Source organism: Pithys albifrons, chromosome 12 (assembly GCF_047495875.1).
Source record: "Pithys albifrons albifrons isolate INPA30051 chromosome 12, PitAlb_v1, whole genome shotgun sequence".
Taxonomy (NCBI): Eukaryota; Metazoa; Chordata; class Aves; order Passeriformes; family Thamnophilidae; genus Pithys; species Pithys albifrons.
In genome coordinates, this window is record NC_092469.1 from 14,156,671 (window position 1) to 14,183,482 (window position 26,812).

The 26,812-nt window shown below is 57.0% G+C and overlaps 2 protein-coding genes across 14 annotated transcripts in view; both read right to left on the reverse strand.

The window, feature by feature from the left end:
- Nucleotides 1-52: 52 nt before the first annotated feature.
- On the reverse strand, nt 53-13,197 carry MTSS2 (MTSS I-BAR domain containing 2). Of its 13 annotated transcripts, none has more exons than XM_071567964.1 (15): nt 12,840-13,197; nt 9,019-9,080; nt 8,838-8,911; nt 6,997-7,081; nt 6,747-6,838; nt 6,588-6,662; nt 6,322-6,330; nt 5,707-5,864; nt 5,518-5,625; nt 5,343-5,440; nt 4,670-4,796; nt 3,818-3,895; nt 3,424-3,600; nt 3,162-3,327; nt 53-2,246 (listed from the first exon to the last, which is right to left on the reverse strand). In XM_071567964.1, exons 1-15 carry the CDS (start codon nt 12,906-12,908, stop codon nt 1,474-1,476), a joined length of 2,151 nt encoding a protein of 716 aa, XP_071424065.1. In that variant the 5' UTR covers nt 12,909-13,197; the 3' UTR covers nt 53-1,473. The 13 variants fall into 13 exon arrangements, with proteins under 13 accessions (XP_071424065.1, XP_071424058.1, XP_071424056.1 ...); XM_071567957.1 differs by having other exon boundaries at nt 4,670-4,877; XM_071567955.1 differs by having other exon boundaries at nt 4,670-4,880.
- Nucleotides 13,198-14,906: 1,709 nt separating this feature from the next.
- VAC14 (VAC14 component of PIKFYVE complex) overlaps nt 14,907-26,812 on the reverse strand; it is a 58,515-nt gene continuing 46,609 nt past the window's right edge. Inside the window, exons 15-19 of the mRNA XM_071567564.1 lie at nt 20,786-20,960; nt 19,928-20,046; nt 19,035-19,114; nt 17,303-17,453; nt 14,907-15,790 (exon numbers count right to left, since the gene is read on the reverse strand). Of these exons, the coding sequence (XP_071423665.1) occupies nt 15,628-15,790; nt 17,303-17,453; nt 19,035-19,114; nt 19,928-20,046; nt 20,786-20,960 (688 nt within the window). The 3' untranslated portion in view covers nt 14,907-15,627. The remainder of the gene's footprint in view (nt 15,791-17,302; nt 17,454-19,034; nt 19,115-19,927; nt 20,047-20,785; nt 20,961-26,812) is intronic.

The window sequence follows — 26,812 nt, forward strand, 5'->3', positions numbered from 1 at the left end:
ATTACTGAGGTGATGCCACGAGACCAGAACATCCATAGGAGTGCAGGCAAGGTTATTAATTACAGTACAACCTTTATTAATACTGGAATCTTCACAGTGCATTCGTTACTTGTAGCAGTGACTATGGAAAATGGGGAAGGGTGGGGAAGAGGGCAATTACCACCAGAAAAAAAAAATTAAAAGAAAAGAGGGAATGAAACAAAGAGAAATAAACTTGGCAGAGGGTGGGGAGGGAGGAAGCGGCAGCAGAGGCAGGAGCACATGGGGTAAAATAAATTAAAAAAATAAAAGAGTAAGGACCAAGTTAACAACAGCACCAGAAAAGTTACTTCAGTTGAAAGACAGGTCAGTATTTTTCTTTTCCAAGGAATTTTTGTTTTCTGTACAAAATAAGAGACCCCCCCTCCCTCAAACCCAAACATTTGTCACTTGGCATCAGTGGTTCTGGGCAGGAGAAAGGGAAAGGAGGAGAACTAAATTGTTATTCCTAAGGGGGTGGGATGAGGGGGCTGCGATGCGACAGACAGCGGGGTGGCAGGGGACTATGTACAGCGGGGGGCCGGGGGTTGTGCTTTCCTCCAGCCGCCGGCAGAAATCAGCTTCTTCACTTTGGGGGGTCTGGGTGAAACCTCCTGTTCCCCAGACCCATCTCCCCAGCAGGACCCTGCACAGGCTCTTCAGGTGCCGAGGGAGGGAGTTTATGGGGGCTGAGAGGGATCCTCGGTGACTCCCAGGAGGGGCAAAGGTGTTCAGCATCTTCAGCCGCTGCATCCTGGTGACTCCTCAAGACAGAGGGGACTGCAGTACCTGTGCCCCCAGTCACCCCACCCTCTCACACATCCCCCTCACTTCTTGCCCCTGCACCCCCCCTCCCCTCTGCTTCTGCCCCTTGAAACGAGGCTGAACCGTGCTGGCCCCTAGCAGGCAGCTGAGGGGAATTGAGCCAGGGCCCCCCACTCCTGGTGCTGCTGCTGCCACAGCCCTGCTGGCACTGTCCTCTCCTGCTGCAGCTGGGGCCACCTGCCTACGCCCGAGGGAGAGAAAACAGAGGAAAGGGAGTGACAGAGGAGAAAAGAGAAACAGGGGGAAAGAGGGGAAAAAAGGAAAGGAGAAAAAGAGAAAAAAAGAAAGTAGGGAATAAGAGTTAAAAAGAAAGAAGAGGAAAAGAAAGATGAGAAAGAGGAAAATGAAAAGAGAAGAGACAAACAAGAGGAGAATAAAAAAGAGAAAGAAAAGATGCAGAAAAAAGAGGAGAAAATGGGAAAGAGAGAAGAAAAAGGGCCAAAGAAAGAGCAAGTGAAGGAAGAATACAGGGAGAAGGCCGGGCAGGAGGAGACAGGGCAGGAAGTGGGGGCCACTGGGGAGGAATAGGGCAGTGGGTGCCGGCGGGTGGGGGTTCCCAGGGAGATGCAGAGGTTGTCCCCAGGAGGTCCATTGGCCACATTGGGCACGTCCCTGCTGGCCACGGTGTCATCACGATATCCGCGGGGCCGACCTGTCATTGGTGACGGTCCTGCGCAGCCGCACCCCACGCCGAATGGCCACCAGCATGTCTTCCGCCGGGGGGTCCATGGAGGCCGCTGGGGGGGGCACTGGGGTCTCCTCGCTGGGGCCAGACCCCACAAGGGTGGTGGGGAAGGGGAACTGGCCTTCCCCCAGGGCGTGGGCCCCGGCCACCAGCTCGCCGATCTTCTCCACCAAACTGTGCCTGTTGGCGGCCAACTGTTGGTCCTCCTCTTCCTCAGCAGAGAGGTGCTGGCCGGCCCCAGGGTACACAGAGATCTCCATGGCACCGCCACCCCAGGCAGTGTTGGGAAGGCTCAGCCGCTTGGGCGAAGCTTTGGCAAAATCCAGGGGGTTTGGAGAGGCATCATCAGCGTAGAAGACGCACTCTTCACTGCCCACCCGTGTAGGGCCAGTGTATCCGGGAGAGTCGGGCACTGTGGGAGTCTTCACGGGGACAATGGGGGGTCGGATGGGGATGGGGCCAGCGTTGGAGAGTGTACGGCGGACCGAGGGCTTGGTGGAGGGCGTGCGGCGGATGGTGGCCACCCCTGGGGTGGTGCCAGCTGGTAAGTTGGTGCCAGTGGGCAGCCCAGCAGTGGAGGCAGGACGCTTGGTCTGGATCATCCGTCGGTAGTTCTGGGCGATGTTGCTGTTGCGTGGGATGGTGGAGGACTTGTCGAAGTCACTCTGGGGGTCACACTCCACGTCGCCGTTCACCGAGTAGCAGTCGTAGTCGGAGCCTGGGGAGGGAGCAGCAGTGCGGCCAGGCAGGCAGTGGGTGACCAAACCCAATCACCACCTCACAATGCAATCGCAGCCAGCCCCAGTCACCTCCAGCACAGTGTGACAACAACCAAACTCAACTGTCATCATCACAACAGAAATACTACTGGTCCCAACCAGTGCTGGCAAACCATACTCACCATCAAACCCAATCATTACCACTGGAAGGCAACTACAATGACCCCAATCACCACTATCACAGGGCAACCACAACCACCCCAACTATCACACTGAAACCACAACTAAACCCATCTGTCACCGTTGCAACACAGACAAAACCAGACCCTGCCATTGCCACTGGTTGTAGTCAAACCCAGCCATTACCATTACAACCACCCTAACCACCACTATCACAACATGATCACAGCCAACCTCCACTGTCACCATCACATGCTCATAACCGGCTCAGCCATCATCATGCCAATATGATTACAAACAAGATATAATAATCATATAATCACCATGATGATTACAAACATTATTTGATCTCCAACTGTCAACTCTGCTGCCATCACCAAACACCTGCCACCATCTCCACCTGTACTCAACTGCTGCGCAGATACATTACCACAAACCATCACCAACACCACCTCGCTGAAATGCTGACTGTTACAGCACTGCACTGCACAGCAGTAGCCACCAAGACCCAGCTAACACCCAAATACTCAGAAAAAGCCAAATACTCAGAAAAAGATTGTGCCACAACCCGAACTCCCAGCACACATCAAATCTCCCCACCAACCCCAGTGATGTGACTGCAGCCTGATGCTACGATATCCAGGGCATGCAGACACGCTCCAGCCTCTGCTGTCCCCTTCCCTACACTGCATGTTGTTTCAGGTGGCCCCAGTAGCTCCTTGTAGCCCAGGTACCTTGGGAAGGGATGGTGTCCTCGGAGCAGGAGGGGGTGGTGGTCTGTGTGCTGTAGCCACTGGAGTACTGCAGCGAGTCCCGGCTGCTCTTCTGGTGCTCCAAGCTCAGCCCCCGGGTCAAGACCATGGCCAGGTCACTAGCGGCAGGAGACACCTCCTCCCCGTGCTGTAGGGGCAAGGGGCACTGTCAGTACTCTGGTTCCTCTCTTGGGAGTCCCCCAAGAACCCTGCACCTCTGTGCTCTCCCTGCCACAGGCAGTACCTTGGCAGCAATTGTAGCTGGTGACATCCGCGGCCTGGGAGCATCCTCGCCACCAATGGCTGGGTACCCACCAGCAGGAGAGCCCATCTCAGCTTCCCGGAGGTGCTCCACGCGGTCCTTGCGCCGCTGCAGGGTGGGGACCACTGGCTGGTCATAGGGGCTGGCCTTGGACCAGTCCTGCAATGGGCAAGGCATGAGGTTGATGCTGACAACGCAAGGACCAGGAGTGGGGCAGGAGGGGGCATGTGCTGATGTCCCCCACCAAGCCATGGGTGCTGCTTGGGATGCTCTGCCCCATAGTGGGGTGCGATGGGACGATCTGGGGACTAAACCCCATGAGGTGAGGGTGGAACCACATGTGAAATGCAACTCTGGTGGGACAGCAAGGACTAACCGAGGTGGGGGAGCTGCACTCGCTAACTGACTGGCAGGTTTCGGAGGCCTCTGAGGACGCTGAGCTGGAGGACTTCTGCTGTGCCGTGCCACAAGGCCGAGCCAAGAGCCAGAGGGGGAGAGAAGAGGCAGTTAGCAAGCAAAGCCAGAGCCACAGCCCTGTTAGAGAAGCACCCACAGCTCCCCTGAGGCACCCACAGCTCCCTTGAGGCTCCCAGCCCTCCTCCACTCTGGTGCAGATGCAGCATGGAGAGTGACCTGGCAGTGGGATCTACAGAGCTGGGATGATGCTCCACCCCAACCCTCTCCTGTGCTCACCCCAAGCCACACAGTGCCAACAGGCATTTTGGGAAGTGGGCACCTTGCAGGTTGGTGGTGCCAGGTTAGCAGGGGTAGGCTGGAATGGCAGCTCCCTGGGGATTCTGGAGCATCCTTGGCACTGCAGAGGATGCAGAGTGAAGGGGAAGCTTTGCACCATGCTGTCTGGTAGGGGACTGGCATAAACTGGGTATTCTAGAGCTGGGGTAATTGGGAAACGCTCTGTTCTCCCAGTGGGAAATACTTTATTCCCCTAGCATGGGAAGAGGGATATCTGTGCCCTATCCATGTGGGTGGGGGTCATGGCTGGGGTTTTTCTGCAGTGTGGCCTGTGTTGCCCCTCAGTAGGGCAGGCACCCCTAGTATTCCCAATATTAATCTCCCATGATGCCAGTGCAGCTGGAAATACTGCTGGGGCTGGGTGTCATCACCTCTATACAGGACCCTTGTGCTGCATACCCAGCACCACCCACCTGTTCTACAGAACGGGAAACTGAGGCATGGAGGTGGGCAGCACTGACCGCCCTCCCCGTACCTGGCTGGTGATGTCTGAGGGCATGGGGGACGGTGGTTTGGAGTAAGCGGCGTCCTGGGAGATGAAGCCGGAGTCGTGGGAGGAGACGCTGGAGAGGCGGGTGGCGGCGGCAGGGGGCTGTGCCAGGCTGCGGTAGCGATAGGTGGAACTGGGTGAGCAGGTCTGAGCCCCGCCAGGCCACGCCATGCCACCCTTGGCACTGCTAACGCTGCTGGGGGGGCGCCGGGGGGACGGGGACACGTCGGTGGGGAGGACAAAGGAAGGAAAAGAGAATTTAAGACAGAAGTTTGGAGGTTGCAGGGGGGCCAGTGCCCTGCCACACTCCAAACTGGAGAAACTGAGGCACACGGTCCCTCTGGGGTGCCCCTGTGGCAGGGAACAGGCTTGGGGACATGACAAAGGTGGAATGTTTTCCCCCAGGGTTCCCCTGCATGTCAGAGGACAGGTCATGTGCCAGGCACCCATCCTGCCCCATGGGTCCACCAGCCCTGCCCAGCATGCCAAGACCAGTTTCTCCACACTAGTGGAAACCAGTTTGCCATATGAACATGAGAAGGTGGACATGCACCTCGTGAGCATCCCCAAGGGACGTAAGTGTCCTTAGCCCACTGGGTTTAACGAGGAGGACTGGTTTTCCTGGCCACAGTTGGGTGTGGAGACCATGCCACCATACCTGCACATGCTGGACTTGCGGGAGCTGGAGCTGCTGGGTGAGGACGGGGGGGTCTGGTAGGACCAGCTGTAGTCAGAGCCCTTCAGGTCCTTGATAACCTGCAGGAAGAATGGGGTGTAAGTGCCCCCAAGGACACTCTCCTCTCCCCTGACCCCCTCACCTTGCCCCTGCTGACCTGCTCACTGGCGGGGGGCAGCTTGTGGGGCTCAGCTGTGAGCACCACCAGGTCCTCAATGATGCCCTGCAGGTGGGTGATCTCTCCCAGCATGGTGAGCTCTCCATTCTGAGGCCAGACAAGAGAGAGCATTATCACCCGCTGGGCATCAGGAAACAACCCCACACCCTTCTGGTCCTCTGCACTCACCACCACGGGCTGCAGAAAGGTGATGAAGGTGCAGAAGCGACCCCGCTCTTCAATGAGGGCTTTGCGGACTGCCTGCTTCTCCGTCTCCTCCAGCAGCAGGTACATGTCGTTGACATCCTGCAGTGCGTTGTCCAGCTGGGGCTGCAGGTCCCCCTTCCCTGTGAGATGGGGCACCGTCAGCACTGGGGTCCCCTGACACATCCTACCAGTCTGCTGTGGTTCCCACTGCCAAGCTAAAGCCACAACCCCCAGCTCCAGCCTGGGAACATCACCCCATCCTCACTCCCAGTGGGTGCCACAGGTCCCCCACTGTGCCCATATCCCTGGAGGTTCCAGGAGCATCTTCAACCCACAGCAGCCCTGGACATGGGCCTCTTCTGTCACTCCATCCCCATTCCTGGCACTTGGGACCAGGGGACCCCTTGGGCTGCCACTGTGGCAGGGCTGGCATTGCCCCAGGATGTGGGGTGCAAGCTAAGCTAAGCTAAAAGCAGGGTGAGGGAGGCACAGGGAGTGGAGGAACGGACGGACAGACAGACAGAGGCTGGGGAGACTGGGTGGAGCAGATGAGGAAGTAGAGAGGGGGCCGGAGGTGGGGGGAAGCGGTTCACTTACCAAGTAGCTCTACAGGAAGGATGTGGAGGGGAGGGAAGAGAGAAGGAGACAGAGAAAACGTGTGAAAAGAGGTCGAAGGCTGGGGCACAAGCCCCCGCCTCCCTGCCACCCCCCTGGGCCATGCTGGCACCTCCCTTTCTGCAGGGGGGCAGCAGGACCCCTCTAGTGCCCACCTCCATTGGCAGTGCCACAGCCAGGATGCCCACGTTGGCTGGGCGTGCTGCAGAGGGGCTGGTGGGGGCACCCCCCAGTAGACCCACCCTCACCTTTGCGAGCCTTCTTCTGGAGCTTGAGGGTGTCAGAGGATTTTTTCTTGATCTCATGGCGCGCTCGCTTGTATTCTGTGGGCACAGAAGTGCTGTCAGAGGGGCCCTTGCCAAGCAGCACAGCCACCCTGCATGGATTTATCCTGCCCCTCCCTGTACCTTTTGCATGGTCCTTGTCCAGCTGGTTAGCAGTTTTCTTCCAGTCCTCAATCCTGTCCTGCAAAGGGTTTATTAGGCTCTCCATGAGGGCACTGAAGCAGGGAGAGAGAAGCAGAGTGTGGGAGAGCGCTGGAGCCAGGGGTGGGAAGCCATGCCCCTCATCCCAGGCCCAGCTGACATCCAGCATCTTCTTCCTCAGTGAGGGATGAGTCTGGCAAACTGGTGTCACCAAGGCCCTGGTCCCGCTTACTTGGTGAACTGCCGGAGCTTGGCCTCGATGCTGCGGTGCCGCATGCACATACGGGTCAGTGCAGAGCCGATGTCCCTTGTGGCACCTGGTGGGGAGAGAAGTGCTGCTGACAAGGGGCAGGGACATTCCATTCCCACACCGGTCCCAGCCCAGTTTGTACAGTGGGAGCAGGGTGGCTCATGGCAGGGACGATTGGCACTGGGATTCGCTGAGCTCTGGGGACTCTTTGGGTTAGGGGTGGTTCATTTTCTTCCCCAAGTAAAGTCCACAAAATAAATAAATCATCCTTCACTAACTGATAAACAAAGTACTAAATAACGCGTCTGTCAGTCTTGAAATTAAAACCTTTTCTCGTTTTAAACTTGTTTGTCTCAAATTATGCATGGTGGGGCCAGGAAGGGAAAGGATGAAGTACCCCGGCCTAGTTTCAGGCAGTCAGCTCTGTCCCACACCTCCAGGCACAATCCCAAGTGGATAAAAAGAGAGCTCAGACTCCCCGGGGAGGCTATTTGCCAGCAAGAGAAAGCAGAACCATCCCTTTTAGGTGAAACCACTGTTAACTCTGAAGCCTAAGGATGGCCACATGGTGGCAGTGCTGCTGGCAAATCCCAGGAAAAGCAGCAATCAAAAATCCTCGGATGCAAAGTGAGGAGTGATATTCTGCTTTTCTCTCCCCTAAAAAGCCTTGAGAGACACCTTCCACCCTATCGCAGGATTGTTGGGCACTCCCCGGTCCATCAGTGCTGTGGAAATAGGGGAACCCGAGGGCCCAGAGCCTTCTCCTCCACTGGGGTAGTCTCCTAATCCAGCTTCTAATGCTCTTATCCCAGCTCCTGCTGCGCCTAATCCGATTCTCATGCACTGTGTGCGAGGCCACCAGTCATCCCCCACCCAGTGCCTCAGTTTCTCCGTGCTGCTGCTCTGCCTCCCACCCTCCTCAAATCCCTGCAGTTATAACGGCACTACAGGGTGATGCTGACTCCCACGGTGCCAGTCCCCAGCTGTTCCCAGCATCCCCCCACGCCCTTTCCTTGCTTTCAGTGCCCAGGCTGGCGGGGAGCTGGGGGAGACCTAATCCCCCCAGTGCAGTGGGCTAGTGGGTTTGGAGGCAAAGCTGATCCTGGCTCAAGCTGCCACCTCCTCCTCCTCCTCCTTGCGCAGCTCCAGATGGCCTGGATGCCGCCAGTCTGCAAACCAGCCCAGGACCATCTGCTTGGCAGAAGCTGATCGGTGGGAAGTGGCTCCTCATTGCCAACAGGCACTCAGAGAGGGTCTGGGGGTCCTTCCCTCCCACCCCTCAGCAGCGTGGGGGTCCTCACAGACAGTCTCAGCTTTTCAGTCACCTCCCTGGAAAGTTAGGGTTTGTCCATAGAACAGTTGAGCCTGGATCCCTGAATCTCCCTCCAGTTTATTTCCCTTTCCTGGAGACACCTGGAGCAGCCAGGACCCAACTGGGAACCTCCCGGGTGGATGCCAGGGACAGGGAGGGTGGCTTGTAAATTCCGTGGGACAGAGATGGGTGCAGGGGACCACAGTGTGAGGCTGAGCCACCCCAAAACGTCCCAGCCCCACCAGAAGAGGTGGCTAAGCACCTATGGGTGGTGAGAACCCAGCATCCGGGTGCCCACCCCTCCACTCCCCATTTTTCCAACCCTGTTTCCCAGGGGATGCTCCACCTTGGCATAGGGACAAGTTGGACATCTCTCCATGAATGGTGGAGCTGCTGATTGAAGTCCACCCTGGTCACACTGGCAGGGGACACCCCACAGTGGACACTTGCCCCCTGTCCTCATGCCTGACACCAAGCCTGGGGACACTCACCCCTAGGGGAGAGCACCTACCTCGGGTGTTGGTGGCCATGTCAGCCACTTTCTGGAAGGCATCCAGGAAGGCGACTGCAGCCAGCACTGTGGTCCTGGGGTGAAGAGAGCGAGGCGGGAGCTCAGCAAGTGTGGAGCACACCAGGATGTGTCCATGGGGAGAGGGGTCTCTCATGTCCTGCCCCCACCCTTGGCCACTCACCTGAGCTGGGAGTGTAGCTTGGTGGCCTTCGAGTTGAAATCCTCCCAGATAGGGTAGGAGCTCTGCAAAGAGGAAGGGCCATGGTGAGACAGAGCCCCTCTCCCTCTGCACCCTTCCCAGACAAGGCAGGTCTCTCCTTCACTGGTACAGAGAGACAGGGCAGCTCAGTGGCTTCTCTGATGGCTAATAAAGGCTGAGCACAACCCTTTTCCCTCCTGTTTTTTTCCCTTTCCAGTATGACCATCCAAACTTGTAGACTATTGCAGACCTTAGGATTTTGGGTGACTTCTTCCTGACAGGAGTCAAGGCAGCCTGTGGGTTAGGCAAGAGGAGATGAAAGGAAAAAGCTTTTAGACCCTGGCCAGCAGTGGAGCAGAGCCCCCCAGCACCTGCAGCCTCCCCCAAAGCACTGACAGCCAAACCCACCATCATGGAGGACTCCATTCCCACAGCAGGAACCCTGGTCCTTGCCTCCCCCAAGCCCATGAAGGGCAATGGGGCAGGAGTGGAGGTTGGGGGTGGGGACAATTGTATGGGCACAGAGACAGGGCACAGGTGCTTGGGAGGCCACTCCAGTACTGTCCTGGTGAGACCATTCCAGTGGCAGCCTGGCAAGGCTCTCCCAGCAAGGCCATTCCTGCAAGACCAATCCTACGGCTGTGTGGTGAGGCTATTCCGGGGCTATCTTGGTGCAACCATCCCAGGGATGTTCCAATGCCACCATGCCAACAAGGCCACCCCAGGCTGTTCCAGTGCCACCACCACCGCAAGGCTATCCAAGGACTGTGCTGGTGGCACCAACCCAGTGAGGCCATTCAAGGGCTGTCCCAGTGCAACCATTCAACAAGGCCATCCCAGGGCTGTCCCAAAGCCACCATTCCAGCAAGGCTATCTCAGCGCCATGCCACTGAAGCCAGTCCCAGTGATGCCTCAGAGATGCCAATCCCAGTAAGACCATCCTGGTGCCATTCCCATGAGGCCTGTTACAGTAATGCCAGCTGCAGCATCATTCCAGCAAGGCCAGTCCTGGTGCTAGTGCAAGAAGGCTAATCCTGGTGCAACCATACAGCGAGGCTATCCCAGTGTCACCGTTCCAGCAAGGCCAGTCAGTGTTGTCCTGGTGAGCTTAATCCTGGTGCTGTCTTGGCAAGGCCATCCCAGTGCCAGCATGGCATGGCCAGACTTGGTGCCAGCATTCCAGTGAGGCTATCCAGGTGCCAGCAGCGTGGCAAGGCCATTCTGGTGCTGTTACTGCAAGGCTGGTCCCAGCGTCATTATCCCAGCAAAGCCATCCCAGTGGAGCCAGTCCTGGTGTCACCATCCTGGTGCTGCCATCCTAGCAAGGTCAGTTCCTGTGCTGTCATCCCAGAGACAATATCCTGGTGCTATCCCAGTGTCACCATCCAAGAGAAGTGCCAGGGGTCTGCAAGCCCTGCTGAGGCAGCCACCAGGCTGTGACACGGACACTAGAGCCAGCCTTGCAGGACGTGGATCACCATACATCCCTGTGGGCACCCTGGCTCGGTGGTGGCTCTGGGGACAAGGTTTGCACCAGGGCGTCATGGGACCAGCCCAGCACTGTTTTCCAGGGACCACAAAAGCCCTGGTTTTCCCATGAGTCAGCAAAGAAGGGGTTTCAGGGTGCCACTTTACACACCACTTGTGGCAGTGCACTGGTCATGGGTGTCCAGGGACTGCCATTGCCACTGTCCCTGGGCCACCTTCCATGGCCATCTTGAGCAAAGCGAGTGAGGCTCCCCTGCAGCAAGGAAGCAGGTCCTGATGCCTCCAGCCCCTGTGATGCCAGGCAAGAGGAGGATGGGGAAGAGGACAGTGAGAACAAGGACATGCCAAGGTCATCCGGGGACGCCGAGCACGCAGGAAGAGAGGCAACAGGAATGAAGCTGGCTTGGGGACTGCCACCAAGTGAGTCCTCCCCACCACAGGCCAAGGGTTTCTGAAAAGGCCACCTGCCACCAAAATAAGGTCCCTTTGTTCCCTGAGTCCAGGACAGGGGTCCTAGCCATAAGGACCCCAAGTACATTGCTGCCCTTCAACGCCAGCAGTTCTTTGGGCAGGGAGTTATTTGTCCCCCAGTGCCTGTGCCAGGACACCCGTGTGGCTGGGAGATGAGGACAATGCACCCTTAGATGCCATCAGTGCTCAGCTGGGGCTGCACAGGGTACGAGCTGAGCCTCAGCTGTAGCACTGTCGGGTTTGCCTTCTTTTTCATCATTTTTCCTTCATCTTTCCCACCTACAAATGGCATGAAATTGAATCCAGGTTTCCATGAGTGAGAGGTTCCGAGTCCAACCACATCCTGATGGTGCTGGGCATGTCACTGAGAGGTGATGACTCCGTGCTGGCTCACCCCCTCCAAAGCCTCAACAGGAGATCACGAAACTGAGGCACAGGCTGCCCCCACCTCCCCAGGGGAGGTGTTTTGGGTGAGAGAGCTGATCACCCCAGTATCCGTTCCCCACCAGCCTTGGATCTCGCTGTCCTGGGGAGCACTGGGATTTTCTCCGTGGAGCTTTTCTCCCAGCCCCAAGCCAGAGTCCAGCTGTGGAGCCACCACCGCCCCTTGAAGGGGTTAATCTCCTTCCCAGCTAGGCTTTTATTTTTTTTTATCCCCCCTCCCCTGCTTTGGCAATGACAGCATTGTCTGGACGGGTCTGCAGCATGAAGAGAGGAAGAGGAGGAGGAGGAGAAGGAAGAGAGCTTTTGCCTCCCAAAAATGACTGGGGCTAAACCTCAGTGCTGGAGTTGGCAGTGGGAATTTTGGCCCTCTGAGATGAAGAAACACGGCTGGTCACCTCCTTCCCAGTCCTTCACCTCCTTCAGCCTCCAGTCACAGAAATGCCCCCAGGCATTTTTTAATTTTTATTTTTTGAAAGGAAAACAAACAAAAAAAGAGGTTTATTTAAACATGGCCCATCCTGCTCCCAGGGAGGGTGGTGACGACATTCCCTCCCCAGGCTGGGAAATGGGATTGAGAAGCTGGGGGACGTTTTTGTTCCATTGGTGTCAACCCCAGTGGATCCAGCAGAAATCCAGGCTGGGAGTGGGGGGTGGCAGAGGCAACGCGATGCCTGAAACGGGCAGCAATGCCCCATCATGTGGGGCCAGTGGCACCCCGTCAGGGGTAGCAATGCCTGGTCTGTGTTACCTGACACGGGGCTCCAGCCCCCGGGGATGGATGGATGGATGGGTGGATGGATATAGGGCTGATATGGAGCCATGATCCCCAGCATGGGCTCCATTGCTCAACTCAGGGCCCCAATGCCCAGTATGGGGTTGATGTGGGGCTCCGGCACCCAGTGCCATGCTCTGACACCCGATGGGAAACCTCGATGCCTGACACGGGGCTCTGATACCCGATGAGGGATAAGAAGGCTGATGTGGGGCTGCAACACTCAGGATGTAGCTCCAATACCCAGTGACGGATCTGAGGCTAATATGGGGCTGCAATGCCCATGGTGAGGCTCCAATATCCGATGATGGATACAGGGCTCCTGTGAGGCTGCCATCCCCAGAACTCCGGTGCCCAGCACGGGGTCCAGTGCCCAACGTGGGGCCGATGAGGCGCTCTGGCACCCCGTGCCAGGCTCGGACAGCCGATGCGGGACCCCACCACCCGCTGCGGGACTGATGTTTGGGCTCTGAAACCCGATGTGAGGTTCCAATCCCCATCTCGAGGCTGAGCAGCAGAGCCCCGGTACCCACCACGGTACCGGTACCGGCGGCAGCAGCGCGGGGGCTGTCCGGGGGAGCGCGATGGGGGGTGCGGGGGGCGCGCTGTCACGACAGCGGAACCCTACCTTCATGTCGTTGATGATGGCTTGGAAGAGGCCGCCGAGGGCTCCGCACTCCTTCTCCGCCGTCTCCATCGCGGCGCTGCGGCAGCCCGGGGCGGGCGGCGCCGCCGGGGGAGGCCGCGGCGGCGGGCCAGGCTCAGCGGCGGCGGGGGGCGGGCGGCGCCCGGGCGGCGGCGGCGGCGGCGGCGGCAGCGGGGGGGACGCAGCGGCGGAGCGGCGGGAGAGCCGGGCGGGGCGCGGCGCGGGGCATCGCCCCCCTCCCTCCTCCCCTCCCTCCCTCTCTCCCTCGGCGGGCTCAGCGAACTCGCCGCCCCCCTGGCAGCGGAGCGGAGCGGAGCGGGGCGCGGAGCGGAGCAGGGAACGGGCAGCGGCGGCCGGGGCGGCGGCGGGGGCGGGGCGGGGCGGGCGCTGCGCGGCACATGCGCCGCCCGCTGCGGGGCCGGGGGGCTGCGGGCAGCGAGGAGGGGGGGGGGGGATGCTCAGGGTCAGCCCCAGGGATGCTCCGGCCACCCGGAGGACGCGCAGGGGTGACTGGGCAAGGGGCAGCCCCGATGGTTGTCGGGGATGCTCTTGGGAGGGGGGTCGGGGAGCAGCGCCAGGAGGTCCGGGGCTGCAGCGGAGGGAAACCCGGAGAATGCCTGGGGATGTGGGATTGGTGAGGACAGCACCGAGTTTTGCTCCCATAGCGGCGGAGGAACCCCTAGGGGTGCTTTTGGTGTGCCGCTTGAGGAGCAGGAAAGCCTCAGGGTATATGCAGGGACGCTGTGCTTGGGGTGAGCACCGGAGCTGCCACGGGATGCTCGGAGGCATCGGGGGTCCCTGGAGATGGCAGGGATATGCTTCCTGTTCAGTCTCTCCCCAAGGGGTGTTTGACCCCCACTGCCTTCCCGACCTGCCAAAGTGTGCTGCAGGCAACCACCGTTGCAGGCTCAAGTCCCTCCGGGGAGATTATACAGCAGCTCCGAAATGTCTCGGTGCACGCGATTACCGGCGAGCCATGGGAAACGTATGGCCTGCCAGCAGACGAACCCTTCCCGCAGCCATTCTGAAGCCCTAGCCCCAGATTCCCGGGAATCTGGCGGTGTCAGGCTGAGCCCCGACGGACCTCCCTACACCCCGCAGTGAAATGCGGCTTAGCTGGGGCAAGGGGCTCAGTTGAGCTGCCTATTCCCCCTCGTGCCAGAAAAGTAGCCCCGATCCGCCAGCGGCGATGCCCACACTGCTCCAGCTGGTGTTGGTGAAGAGCACCCATAAGGAAACGATTAGGGCTCGGCACTCCGGCAGCCGACTGAAATTTCTCCCATAAACCCAGTCCCTCAGTGTGGAAAGAGGCTGCTCAGCAGTGGTGAGTTCGGCGAGAGCAATGGGCAGAGCCCCAAGGCGAGCAGCAGCCCTGGCCCACAATGGCAATGACCCGGGGGTCTATCAGTGGGCACCCCCCAGGAACCCTGAGCAGCTGATGGGCTTGGGAAGCCACTGCTCGTCCATCCTGAAGGGCCGGCTGTTAAAATTAACCCGCCGTGACTGGGTTTGGAAAGCCCTTTCCCGGGAATGACAGGAATGTCTTTATCCCGGCCAAAGCAGCTCTGCTGGTATAGGGCTGTTTAGGAAACCCACTGCCAGAGACAGCTTCTGCTGTAAACAGGCCAGAAGCCATAAAAAATCCATGAATGCCTTCAACCCCCCGTTCCTGGGATCAGGTGAGGGCCTGAAATAAGCAAGGGATGCAATGGGGTTCCCCCAAACCACTGGAGCCTGGCACATGCCAGGGTCCCTTGGTGCTATGGGATGGGGTGAAGGCAGCGCCAGAAGCTGCTTGGGGCCAGGAAAATGCCTGTCACCATGCTGTGGTTTCGTGACCGCGGCCTGGAAGAATTTCAGTGGTGTATTTTTTTCCTGCTGGGAAGAGGAGCAGGCGGAGAAACCCTGTTTACTGGCGAGCCAACGTGGCAGGGTTGGGCCAGCCTGGGGCACAGGGTCAAGAACGATGCTTCATGCCATCCCCTGCCCTTGCTGCATTTTTGGCTCTGCTTAGGAACAGATCTACGACGGGAAACCCAGTAATAAGGAATGGGCTGCTCTGCATTGCTCATTTATTTTATCATGGGGAGCTCAATGTAGGACTCGAGTCCAGGGTTAGGTGTGATGGGGGTCTCCACTGCTCCCTGTGCCCCCTGGTGCCAGCTGGGAGCTGAGGCTGTGCCGTTGTCCCTGCCAAGAGCCGGGAGCTCAGGGTGGATGTGTGAGGGGAGGGGGCTGAGTGCCACACACAGGAGTGAGTCCCTGAGTGAGATGCCACTGGTGACCTCCAGCAGGGCCTTGGAGCCAGAGGGTGGAAGTCGAGGTGGTGAGAGGTGGCTGGCAGCCCTGCGTGCTTGTTTTCTAGGGCGGGAGGCCAGGGGTTGCTCCTGTCTTCTCTTCCCTTCCCCTCCTCCGGTGCTGCTGGCAACAGGCTGGGCACTCAGCTGACAGTCACGGGGAAGGCATTAGCAAAGCAAAGGGGAGTTTCCTCACCCCATTGCAAGAGAAGACGAGGTACTTTATCCTGGCTCTCTCCTCCTACAACCCTTCCCTGCATCCCCACAACACCCATGGGAGAAGTTGGGCACAGCCTGAGGGTCCCCCATCATCCACATATACAGTGGGGGGGAAAACCAGCCCCATGCTGAGCACTTGCCTGTCTCCATTAAACCCGCCAGATCCTCCAGTGGCCGGTGTGCCCATTCCCTGGTCCATATTCCCTGGTCCCAGCCCCAGCAACTGCGCACACCCGCAGTGGCCTCTGTGATGCTCAGAGGACCACCCGCCGGTCCAGCTGCTCTGCCCGCCCAGCTCGCTGGTGTCTTGCTTCCAGGTGCTTGTTTTGGACCATCTCAAAGTGTTGCAGCAGCTCTGTGTAGTCGATGTTGGAGGCTGCTGTTCTCTTGAAGCTGGTACTGGGTTTGCTGTTGTCCCTGCAGAGTGGGAACAGAGAGTGAGGGTGGGAAGGGGCTAGGGGTGTCAGTGCTGTGAGCATCCAGCAGTGGCAGCACCAAGAGCTTGTCCTGAAGAAGCTGAGCTCAGCACATCCTAGTCATGCTGGTGCCCCATAAAACACTTCCAAAGACATGTTTCACTCCCCTAAAGATGAGAGATGAAGCCCGAGAGATCCTGTGACAAGGAGGGGGCAAGGGACAACTACATCTTGGTCCCACAGGGGAGGCTCAACCCCTCCAACACTGATGCTCCCCTCCATTCCAACATTCTAGTCAAAATCAGTGAGGAAAGGATGCCAGCACCATGTGCCTCAGTTTCCCTGTCTCGTTTTTTGATCAAACTAAAAACACCCAGTGGCAGCAGTGACAGCCTCCAGGGATGAGCACCCATGGCTGAAGTCCTCAGATGCAGGCTCCCTATGGCTCCAGCTATGGATGATCATCCCTGTGCTGTCCCCATGCAAGGACGGGGGGGACACCAGCCATGGGATGCCCACAAGAGGATGGTAGGCAGCTCTGGTGGCCCCGGTATTCCCCTGAGGAGGGGGCAGCTGGGGCTGGCTGGTTATGAAAGCCGGCTTCGGTGTTTGAAGGAATGTAGGTCAGAGTTAATCAGATGCTCAGGCCGTCTGACAGCTCGAAAAACCCCCACTGCTGGGGCTAGTGGGGGAAAAAAAGGAGGGGGAAGCACATGCAGCCCCCTCTCCACCCCCCCAATTAAATATCAGTGCTGGGTTGTGGGTAGGAGCTCAGTGCTGGAGGCCACGAGGGATAAAAGCCATCCTAGGGAAGCCGTTAAAAGCCAAGGAGCGACAATGGCAGCGGGGGGTTAATTCAGAAACCTGCCCATCTTGGGAGCTCTTTTTGTTCCCAGGGCTTTGCCAAGGCAGAGACAGCTTTACCATTAACTGTTGCCCCTACCCATTAGCCAAGAGTTGGAAAGCAAACCCCACTGGCAGCACCCCTGGGCAGGGAGCACAAGGATCTTAGCTGGTCCCCAGGGAAATGCCACCCTTGCACATCTCACGGATCAACAAAGGCCAGGAATGGGAATGGAGCAGCCATCTGGAGGCGTTTGCATGGGTGCCATGATCCTTTTGGGTGCTGTGAAGGCCATCTAGGCTGCAGGGGGATGCCTTGGGAGTACCCCCCAGCTGCTGGAGTCTTTCTCCATAAACCTCCTTCCCAGCTCTGCTCGTTTCCATAGCGACCCCACAAGTGAAATTTTCCATCCCGGATGCCAAATGCCTGTGGATGAGGCACAGCCCTCCCAGGGTTACCAAATATAGACACAAAAACCCCCCCGAGCCAACACTCCCGGCCACGGGGACAAGGAGCAGCCACAGTCGCAATGGAGCCAGGGTGAAAGCTGGAGCATGGGACTGAGCCTGGGATCAGGGCTGGGCCTGGGATGGCAGGGATGCTCAGCTGTGTGGGAACAGCTGATCTGACCCCTATGCTGATGCGGGACTCTGTCCCCATGGCACTTACGTGGTCTGCATGAGTTCAGGATTGGGCACACACTGCAGGCGGTGGGAGAGGAGCTGGAAGGCGCTGCTCTGGGGCAGCAGCATCAGCAAGCCATAGAGAGCCTTGATCAGGTAGGGGTTGTTCTTCACATCCAGCAGCTGCAGGCGGAGATCTGGAAGAGGACAGGAAGAGGATAGGGAGGCAGGGAAAATGCATTTCACTTCCAGCTGTAACAGTGGGTTCCTCCCACCCCCTCTGACAGTCCTGTGGAGGTTCTAAGCCTCTGCCAGATGACCCAAGGGGCCTCTGCATGGCATTCCTCTCTCCTTCCAATAACTCATCCATTTTTGTGTCCCAGACTTTCCAAAAGACCCTCTTTTTGACACAACCCTCAACTGTCAGCAGGGGAAGGGGGCAGCTGACTCCCCAGTCTTCCATTCCTGCTATTGCTCATCCCTGAGGCTGCCCATGCTGCCTGAGAACACATATGCAACATGGGATTGCTCCTCATCTTATGCAGAATTAGCAGAAATACTCCCTGCCTGGAGCATCACATATCCAGAAGGTTGGGTGACACCTTCCCAGGGAACTCTCTAGAGCAGAAGGGATCTTCTCTGCTTGGCTCTGACATTTACATGTGCTGGGCCTCAGTGCTGCTCAGCAGATGGAAAACCACCCTCTGGCTCCATCCCTCGCTATGCTTGTGGTGGAAGGGTCTTCTGGGGGCCTACAGACAACTGAAGTCCCACTTGGGGCAGCCCAGGGGATGGGGCAAGGTCTGTGCCCTGGCACTTCACCTCCTGGTTGTCACTTGCACCTCTGGTGCCTCCCAGAGAAGGGAGCCATACCCAGGGATGCTGCCTTTATGGAGGACATGTGTTCCCTACCCTGAGATGTGGAAGCTAAGGTGAGTGGGGTGGGGAACCCTCAGTGAATAATTTTGGGCCATAGAAAACCACCACATGCATGTGGGTGCCTCACACAGTGGGGTGAGGGACAGGATACTACAGGAGGAAGCATGACTGAGGGTCTCTACTTGCCCAGCCGCTCCAACTCTCTTCCCCCAAATATTCCCCAACCTTGGACCTATATAGGTGCCCCACAAACTTCTTTCTAGGACATTTCCCAACAATCTCAATGCTGGGCTGCACCTCCAAGGAGAAGCCCAGGGGCAGCAAACTGCCATCATGAGAAATCACCCTGCAGACACAGTCACCCTGCCACGTCCTCTGCTGCCATCCCAGATCCCCAGTGTCACATCCCTGAGCCCCTGCATCACTCAGTGGGGGACCTACACTGCTGGATGCTGCAAAAAGCAGCAGCTCTGTTTTTTTAGAGCTTAATTCTCTACTTACAGCAAATAAACCCCCTTTCTCTTGTTAAAGGCCCCAGCAGCACCCATAATTCCACCCCATGCATGTGAGGGTGGCACACAAGGCTCCTTTCATCTGACACCCTACTCGTGCACCCCTGGAGATGCTCAGTGTGATCGAGGCTCCCCACCCCTTCCCCCATCCCTTTGTTGGATGCCAGAGTTGCTCGCTCCCTTAACCTATATCTGGGGGGCACGTTGCCCCCCCGTGCTGCCAGCATGCCCTTTTCCCGACGGGCAGCTCCAGAGCTGGGCAAACCTCCCGGCAAGAAGTCTCATAACTTCTGCTCTATTTATTCGTGTAGCGGCTGCCACTTGTGATGGAGTGGGGAGGGGGAGCACCGTGCACCGCCCCTTCCCCACCCAGGGTTTCCTCCTTACATGTGAATATGGGGCATTCAATGAGCTGCACCAGCTTGTCCACTTCAGTGAGGAAATCCACAGTGACCTCCAGATCCCCGCTGGATGTGGCTGTTAAGGATGTTACCGTGGAAAAAGGTGTCCTGGCAGCAGCAGATGGTTTGTACAGGTGATGCCCAATGTGGACTGTGGCTTTGCCAAAGCCTCCCTGCATCCACAGCTCCTGTGGGATGAGAGTAGGCAAGGAACAGGCAGGGCTTGCACACTGGCAGGGCTGAAAGGTCTGCAGGGTGGCCAAGGGATGATGGAGAGAGACAGGAGGAGCAGGAAGGAATGGCGGAAGAGGCAGGCTGCCCAAAAAGCTGAGAGCAGGCAGGATGATGGTGCAGGGGAGGATGCTTGCTTTTACCCTCCTGGCCCATGGAGACAGCGTGTCTCCCAGAGGGAATGCCGGTGGGAGCTGGGAGGGGAAGTTAAGCGTGTTATTGAGCTTCTTTGCATGGAAAACTGCTCAGGGAGGCTTGGGGTTTGCTGGCACATTAAAATAATCATTCTGCTGCAGGCAGATGGTGAGCTCACAGGGAACTGCGCCATGCTGGGCACTGCCTGCTCCTCATCAGGCCAGGAGGCCAAAGCCTTCATATTCCTGGGAGGAAGAGGATGTCAGGAGCCTCCCCTCCTGGGCAAAGGAAGGTCAAGGCTCAGTCCGCGCACACTTTCCTCTCTCTACACCACAAAAAAAGGGATGACACAAGGGGAAGGCAGCTGGCACACACCCAGCACAGGCTGCCCTTCCCTGGTAATGATAGGCTGCAGGCAGAAGGCTGGGCTGGCCTGCAGGGTGACCTTGGTGGCCACAGAGGGACCAAGAGCCAGTTTGGCCACTGGCCTGGCAGAAAATCCCCAAAGGATACAATTTCTGGATGAGGTCGTAGGCATGCTTGTAGTTCTGGGTAAGGAAGCAGAGGGACACAGTTGTCACGGGGTTGTGACACCAGGACCGGTACAGGCAGCAGAAGAGGTTACGGCTTTCCTGGGGAAAGAAGGAACCGTTGGGGTTTGGTGACCAGTGGGAGCAAGGACATGATACGAAGAGCTCTCAGTACCCAACACCAACCTGCTGTGTTGCCAAGTGCCCCTGGGACAAGAAGGGACATTTCTGGACCCATCAAGTCCACCTGGCACTGGCATGAGCCCACTAGCCTCAGGAGATGGGAGACCAGGTGGGTTTTGGGGTGACAGTATGACAAGGTGGTCCTCACAGCTGCTGTGTCCACCACAGGATGAGGGGCAGGAGGACAATGCTGTCCCACCCAAGGGCACACCACTGCATTTCTGGCCTTCAGCAGGAGAAGTCTTCCTTCTCTCCCTTTGCTTGGATGTCACTGGTGCTGGTGGCAGCTGCTTGGCAAATTCTGCGGTCATGTTCCTGGCAGGGACAGCTGAGGGACTGGGGGGCTCTACTCCTGCTGTCACCTGTCCCCTGGCCCATGTCAGGGCAGAGGAAGGGAGGCAGGCAGCAGTTGCTTGAGGGTTTGGGAAGCCCATTTCCACCCCAGGGAGATTGGGCACATCCTTCAAGCCCCCTCAAGCTCCACTCCTGAAGAGTGGAGGAACAAAGCGGTCACCTCAGCTCCAACACAGGGACCTGCCAGACAGGGACTGAGCAGCAAGACGCATCCCTGGGTGGCTGCCTGGTCCCCACCACTCCTATTATGCCCCCGCCCTATTATGCTCCCGCAAGCTGCTGAGCCTGCTCCTGCTGCCTGTACCGGGGTCTTCAGGTCCTTCAGTTGGTTTCTCAGCTGGAAGAGCTCAGAGGACGTCAGTAGGATGGTGTTGAGGGTGTGGACCATGGTAGAGGCGAACTTGAGATCCTCCTCCCGAAGCAGTATGTCTGCCATGGAATGGAAGATGTTTTCTGCATTCAGGAGTAGACAAAGCTGCCTGTGTATCAGAGAGGAGAAAATTGGGGGGGGGAAGGATGAGCACAACCAAGACTCTGATGCAAGCCTGCTCCTCCAGAGAGGATCAGGGAAGAGACAGGGGTCCATCGGTGGCTGGGTGAGTGTGGTGGCACCAAAAGAAAGATGCTGTGGGGCAATACCAGGCTCTACATTTGGAGGATGCAGATATTCACACCAAGGCAAGAACAGACAAAAAAATAGCTAGGCTGAGACACATCCCTGGTCATGCTGATCTGCAAACCTTGCCAGCACCCTCCACCACACCTTAGTGCCACCTCCAGCCTCTCCGTGACCTCCCTCAGGAGGTTTCAGGGTTACTTTTCACTTTGACCAGTGCAGGGAATGTGCAGCAGCACCATTACAGATGGCATGTGATGGGCCAGTCACACCAGTGTCCCAGTGTCACCAGCGAATATCCCTGTGAGCCTGGCCTGTGGGCAAAAGCAATCCTTCCCAGCATTGTGCAATCCAGCAGCCCTGGAGTCAGAAGCTGCTCTTTGAACTCCTCCATGCTCTGCCTGTCAGGAGATCCGGTGCTGAGTGGCTCCAGAGCTCCAGCTGGTGAAGCTTAGAAGATGCCTGTGCTCCACTGGACATCCTGCCAGCAGCATTCTCGTGTAACAGGCACCGTAGCCCATGATGATCTGCCTGGCTGGGTCACAGCAGGAAAGTCCTGCTTAACAAACCTTGAGGCATTCCCAAGATTTTCAACATTTTTTAGACCAGAAACAAAAAAACATTTTTTTTTCCTTTTTTTTTCCCTCCCACACTTGTTTGGATTTGGGGATTTCCTGTTTTTCTCCAGGCTCTTGCTTTCTTGGGCAGTTTGTCTGAGGACACCTGAAATGCTGCCCAGTGCCGGCTTAGCTCCCCAGTATGGGCATGGGGGGGATATAAGGAAGCCCACCCAACTCCCCAGCATACCAGCTTTTCCTGAATCTGGGATGGTCTCTGGGTCCCTACATCTCCCCCCATAGGCTGACAGGGAAACTCAGCACTGAGGCATCCCCCAGAGCAACTCTGTTTCCCCTCAACTCCTACCAAGCACCATTCCCCACAAGATAATCTTAGATGAACATCAAACTTCCACCTGGAGGTATCTTGGAAGGGTTTAGGAGGCAAAAAAAGGAGCACCAATTTGGGTGGCTGCATGGGAAGCGTTTTGGCCAGGAGGTGGGGAGCACACCAGAACTCCCTCCACAAAGGTTGTATTTTCATCTCTTGGTATGAGGAGGAGGAAGGAGAGATGTTTTCAGCCCCCATCCCTGTGAGGAAGGACTAGTGGAAGACTATATGGCTATAGTTAGACACTGAAGACCATACCCTAAAGCCTGCTGGTTTAGGGATGCTAGAGGAGAATGAAGAGATGGATTTTTCCCTCTTCAACACATGGAGGAAGAAACCCCCCATTTTTCTCTCACCTCCTCTTCATGCCAAATAATCCGTTCCCTCCTCACCCATCGCTGGCTGCTCTCCGTCGGCAGCTCCCGCATCCCGCGTGGCTGCCACTGGACAATGAGATGCTCTGTGCGGGATTTTACATAACCCAACCCGGCGATTGCCCTGGACCCCGTTAAAATGGAATGGGCTGTGATAAATAAGCTCATTTATCCCAATTATTCTTACGTAACTGGCTGCATTCATGGGGATGAAAACGCTTCCCTGATTTCTCGCCGCTTGGACGCGGGCTGGCTGGAGGAGGGAGAGCAGTGGGAAAGTGAGGCAGGGAGGGAGGGAGGGGGAAGGCAAAGGCTTTCAGTCCAACCTGATGAAGCCAAAAGCAAATCAATAGCTCAGCGTTGCAGGCAGGATCCGGTCATTGCCAGCTGTGGCAGAGCAAGCCCAGCCCAGAAGTAAGCTGGCTCCATGCTACGCTACTCCAGTAAGGGGACAACTGGATGCCCCATCCTTGCCGAGCTTCCTCCAGCAGCCGTGCTGGGCACTTGGACTGTGAAGTAGGATGATTTACTGTGCCCAAAGAGGGGATAGATCTATCAGGGACAAACACTGGGATAGTTTTACCCACAAATGCAAAGTGCTTGGTGTGTCAGTACAGCCAGGGACCGGCTGCACTGCTCGTGGCTGGCAGGGAGCTGGAGTTTTTCATGTAGGCAGAAAGGCTACAGAAAGAGTTCAAACAAGCAAAAGCAGCCCTGGGGAGCACTGAGGGAAATTCAGTGACCTCCAAAGCTCCCCTCATTTGCCCACAGCAAGGATGCCGGTCAGGTCCCCCCTCTGCTGCTCCTCCATGGAAAAGGAAGGCTCTCACTTTCCATAAATAGGAGCTCTGCCATTTGGCTGGTGAATGCCGCGTTCACAGTGAGCAGGGGGCTGAATGTGAGACATTTTCTAATTTCAGGCCTGGTTTTGATTAGCAGGAAGGGTTGGAATTGTCCGCCCTTCTTTCAGTGGCGTTGGGGAACTGGAAACTGTAGGGGTGTTAAAGGAGCAGCCCTGTGGAGATTGTCCCTCTGTTTCAAAGCCATGTCATCCCATGGGGATGCTGCTTCCATGGGCACCAACCCCTCCATATGCCCTCTGATTCTCTGGAAACCACCAGCAGAGTAAGTTTCCCAGTGCACTGCACAGTATCTTCCTGTGGCACAGGCAGAGACCCTGAACTCCCCCTCAATGAAGTTCTTTGGATCGCACATCCCAAAAGCGGTCCCCAAAGGTGGGGACAACTGGCTGGTCCTGCAGCTGCCGGCCTCTGTGACAGCAGCCAGCAGCTGAGCCCAACCACCAGCACCAGGCAGCTGCTGGTGGGATGGGAGGGTCCCCGGAGCCCATCCCCTGGGAGGCTTCGATGGCACGAGGGGAACGCCGGGCTGGCTGGGAGGAGGCAGGGGAAGGGGCTGAACAGGGGACAGGTGGCTTCAACTGAGATGCCAGTGGTGTGGCTGTGGAAGGGGACAGGGCAAAGAGGACAGTGAGTGGGAGCCATACCTCTTATATGTACACTCCATAAATATATCACAGATATGTTTTTGTGTGTATATATATGTGTATATATATATACACACACATCCCTCTTTAATATGTATTTCTCCCCAAATATATACGATACGATGATGGCTAATCCCCCTGGAAGCATCATTCCAGTGAGATGCCTCTCCCTGGAGCTCTCCCTGCATCCCTGTGGTTGCCATGTGCATCCTCTGGCCCATGGGGACCCAGAGAGTCCCCAAGGACCTCCTGGCATGGAAGAGGAGTGGAAGAAGTGTCCCCAGGGAGGCAGGAGCTGCACATCATCACGGCACCACACTGGAGACATTAGGCAGCCGGCGGCACAGGCACATGGTGATAATGAAGTGTGGTATTTAGGCCATTAAAATTTAACTCCTTAAATTAAAAGGGTTATTCAAGCCTTTCTGATGGAGCCAAGGAATGTGGCAGCAGGCAGATGGGAGGCAGTGCACAGCTGCAGGGTGGGGGACACCCTGAACCGCACAGGGGCTCCCAAGGGATCCAGCAGGTCACCTCCAGTCCCTGCTGCACTCACAGGACCCTGCCCTCCCCCTTGCCTAAAGGACTCCCCAATAACACAATGCTGGCCAAGGGAAGAGCCATAGAGGTCACCACAGGCTTTGCACAGCCATGTCACCCTGGGGTCCCCCTGCATTTCTGATCCAGCAGCCACTGAGTTGCCAGCACAGCAATGTCAATCGCAATGAATTCCCATCACGCTCATGATCCGTGGGGTGGGATGGGGTATGGAAACAAGCGGAACAGAGATCATACAGGGGCAGGAAGCTGCTGTGGGGCAGTATGCCAGAGCCCAGGGGACGTTGGAGAGATGGGGTGGCTTTAGAGCCACATCTCCAATTAAGGGCAAGCCCCAGCGTCCCTCCTAGTCCTCTTGCTTTGACAACTCGATGCCTGGAAACCAGCTAATCTAAACATCATCATTTCAGGGAGCTGTCGGAGCTCCCATCCTGCCTGCTTGCTCCTTTAACCACTTCAGCCCCGTCCCTGCCCCAAGCCACCCCACAGGAAAGGGGATGGAGGGTCACGGCAGCCCAGTGCTTGTTTGAAGAGAGTGAAAGTCTGGTTTTCCCTAAAGTTAAAAAAAAAGTAAGATGAAATCTAGCCTAGCTGTGGAACCATCCCCTCCACTGGGACCTGCGGGGAGCCTGGGGGGAAATGCTGCTGGTCCCATTCTATTGCCCTGCTACACTGAGCACCATCCTGCTGTGTTCAATTAAGCAGGTGCTTCTTCATTAAGCACCAGTGATTTGCTTTATTAGCTCTGGACTGATAGACATGGGGCCCCAGCTGGGAGAGGATTGTGTCTCGTCCCACTTCCAGCAACTGGGACAGAGCTGGAGCTGGAAAAGGAGCTGGCTGAGGTCAGGGGAGTGATGCTCCAAGGGGCTCGCTCCGCTTTTCAGCTCACAAATCTAACAATTTACACAGCTGTGAGGAGGGCAGAGCCTCTCCATCCTTCCTCCCAACCCTCCTCTTCCTCTGCTCCCTTCCTCTCTCCTCCCCAAGGCTTTTCCCCACCCTTCCTGCTTGCTCTGGGCTCCCTGGGAGATGCCTGGGGTTAACACGCCTGCCTAGGGAATCCACAGCCTCCGTGATGCCCATTGCCCATCCCCACTCCCCTGAAATCCTCCTGCTGGGAAAAACAGTATCCCCAGCCTGGCCCAGCAGCTGGGATCCTTTAGGAATTTGCAGAGGAAGCACAGATAAAATTAGGATGGGAAAGGGAGAAAAGACCAAGTAGGGAAGGCACAGGGATGACATTCCCCCATCCTTTCCCTCCATGGCAGCAAAGAAAATCCCAGTCCTCCAATCTAATCCCCCCCTTTCCCGAATCCAGGCTCCAGAGCAGCTCCTCCAGGCAAGGGAAACCATGGCAACCCCGGCAGCTCCTGCTTTACAAAATTCATAGCGTTTAATGGATTTTGAAGGGTTTGGGAGGTTTACAAGCAGCGGAACTCCTTCTGCAGGAGGCAGGTTTGGGGAGGAGAAGGACCCTCATCAGCTCTGGTTTCTTGGAATGATTATCAAGCTCCCCAGGGAAACTCGGTGAAAGCTGCAGACCAGAGATGTGGAGATCTTGTGAGAAGATGTGTGGATCTGGGAAGGAGATGTGTGTATTCTGGGAGGAGATGTGTAGCTCTCAGAAAGCTGGAGACAAGCCCTGCAATGCCTTTGCTTGAAAAGGGAAAGGTGCAGAGTGTTTCACTGCAAACAAGAAAACCCTCCCACGGAGCGTCTGCTTGGCAGAAGCCATCAGCATGACAACTGCTGAGGGAGTCACGGTGCCAGCTCAGCGCTGGGCTGGGGCTGTCTCAGCCACAGGGCACTCCCCTGGGATCCCTGGGGATCCCCCAGAGCAGCCAAGACGGATGCCTGAGAGGAGCACAGAACAAATGTACATTAGTATTTCAAACCAGCTTCAACTGGTGAAACAGCATCATGGTCCTGCAGAGCCTCAGCCTGTGGTTTCTGCTCCTCCCGAAGCTCCCCTCGGACACCAGACCGCCGGGAGGGACCTGTCCTGGCTGGCAGCGTGGCTTCCCCACTGCCCACTTGCCCACCAAAGCTGACAGTCCAGCCCAAAGTTGGGCACATCCACCTTGACTTTTGACAAACCCAGCCTCATTCCCATCTTGGACATGCCTGAAGAACAGCTCCCTTCTAAGAGGTCACCTTCTGTTCTCCAAGCAGACATCCAGCACCTCTGGACATTTATCTGATCAGTGAAATACTTCCAACTCCATACCAAACAGGACAGAGAAACAGGGCTGTAACAAGAGGAAGGAAGAGTTTCTACAGAAGTTTCTTCAAGTTACTTCTTCTATTTCTTCTTCTGATCACCTT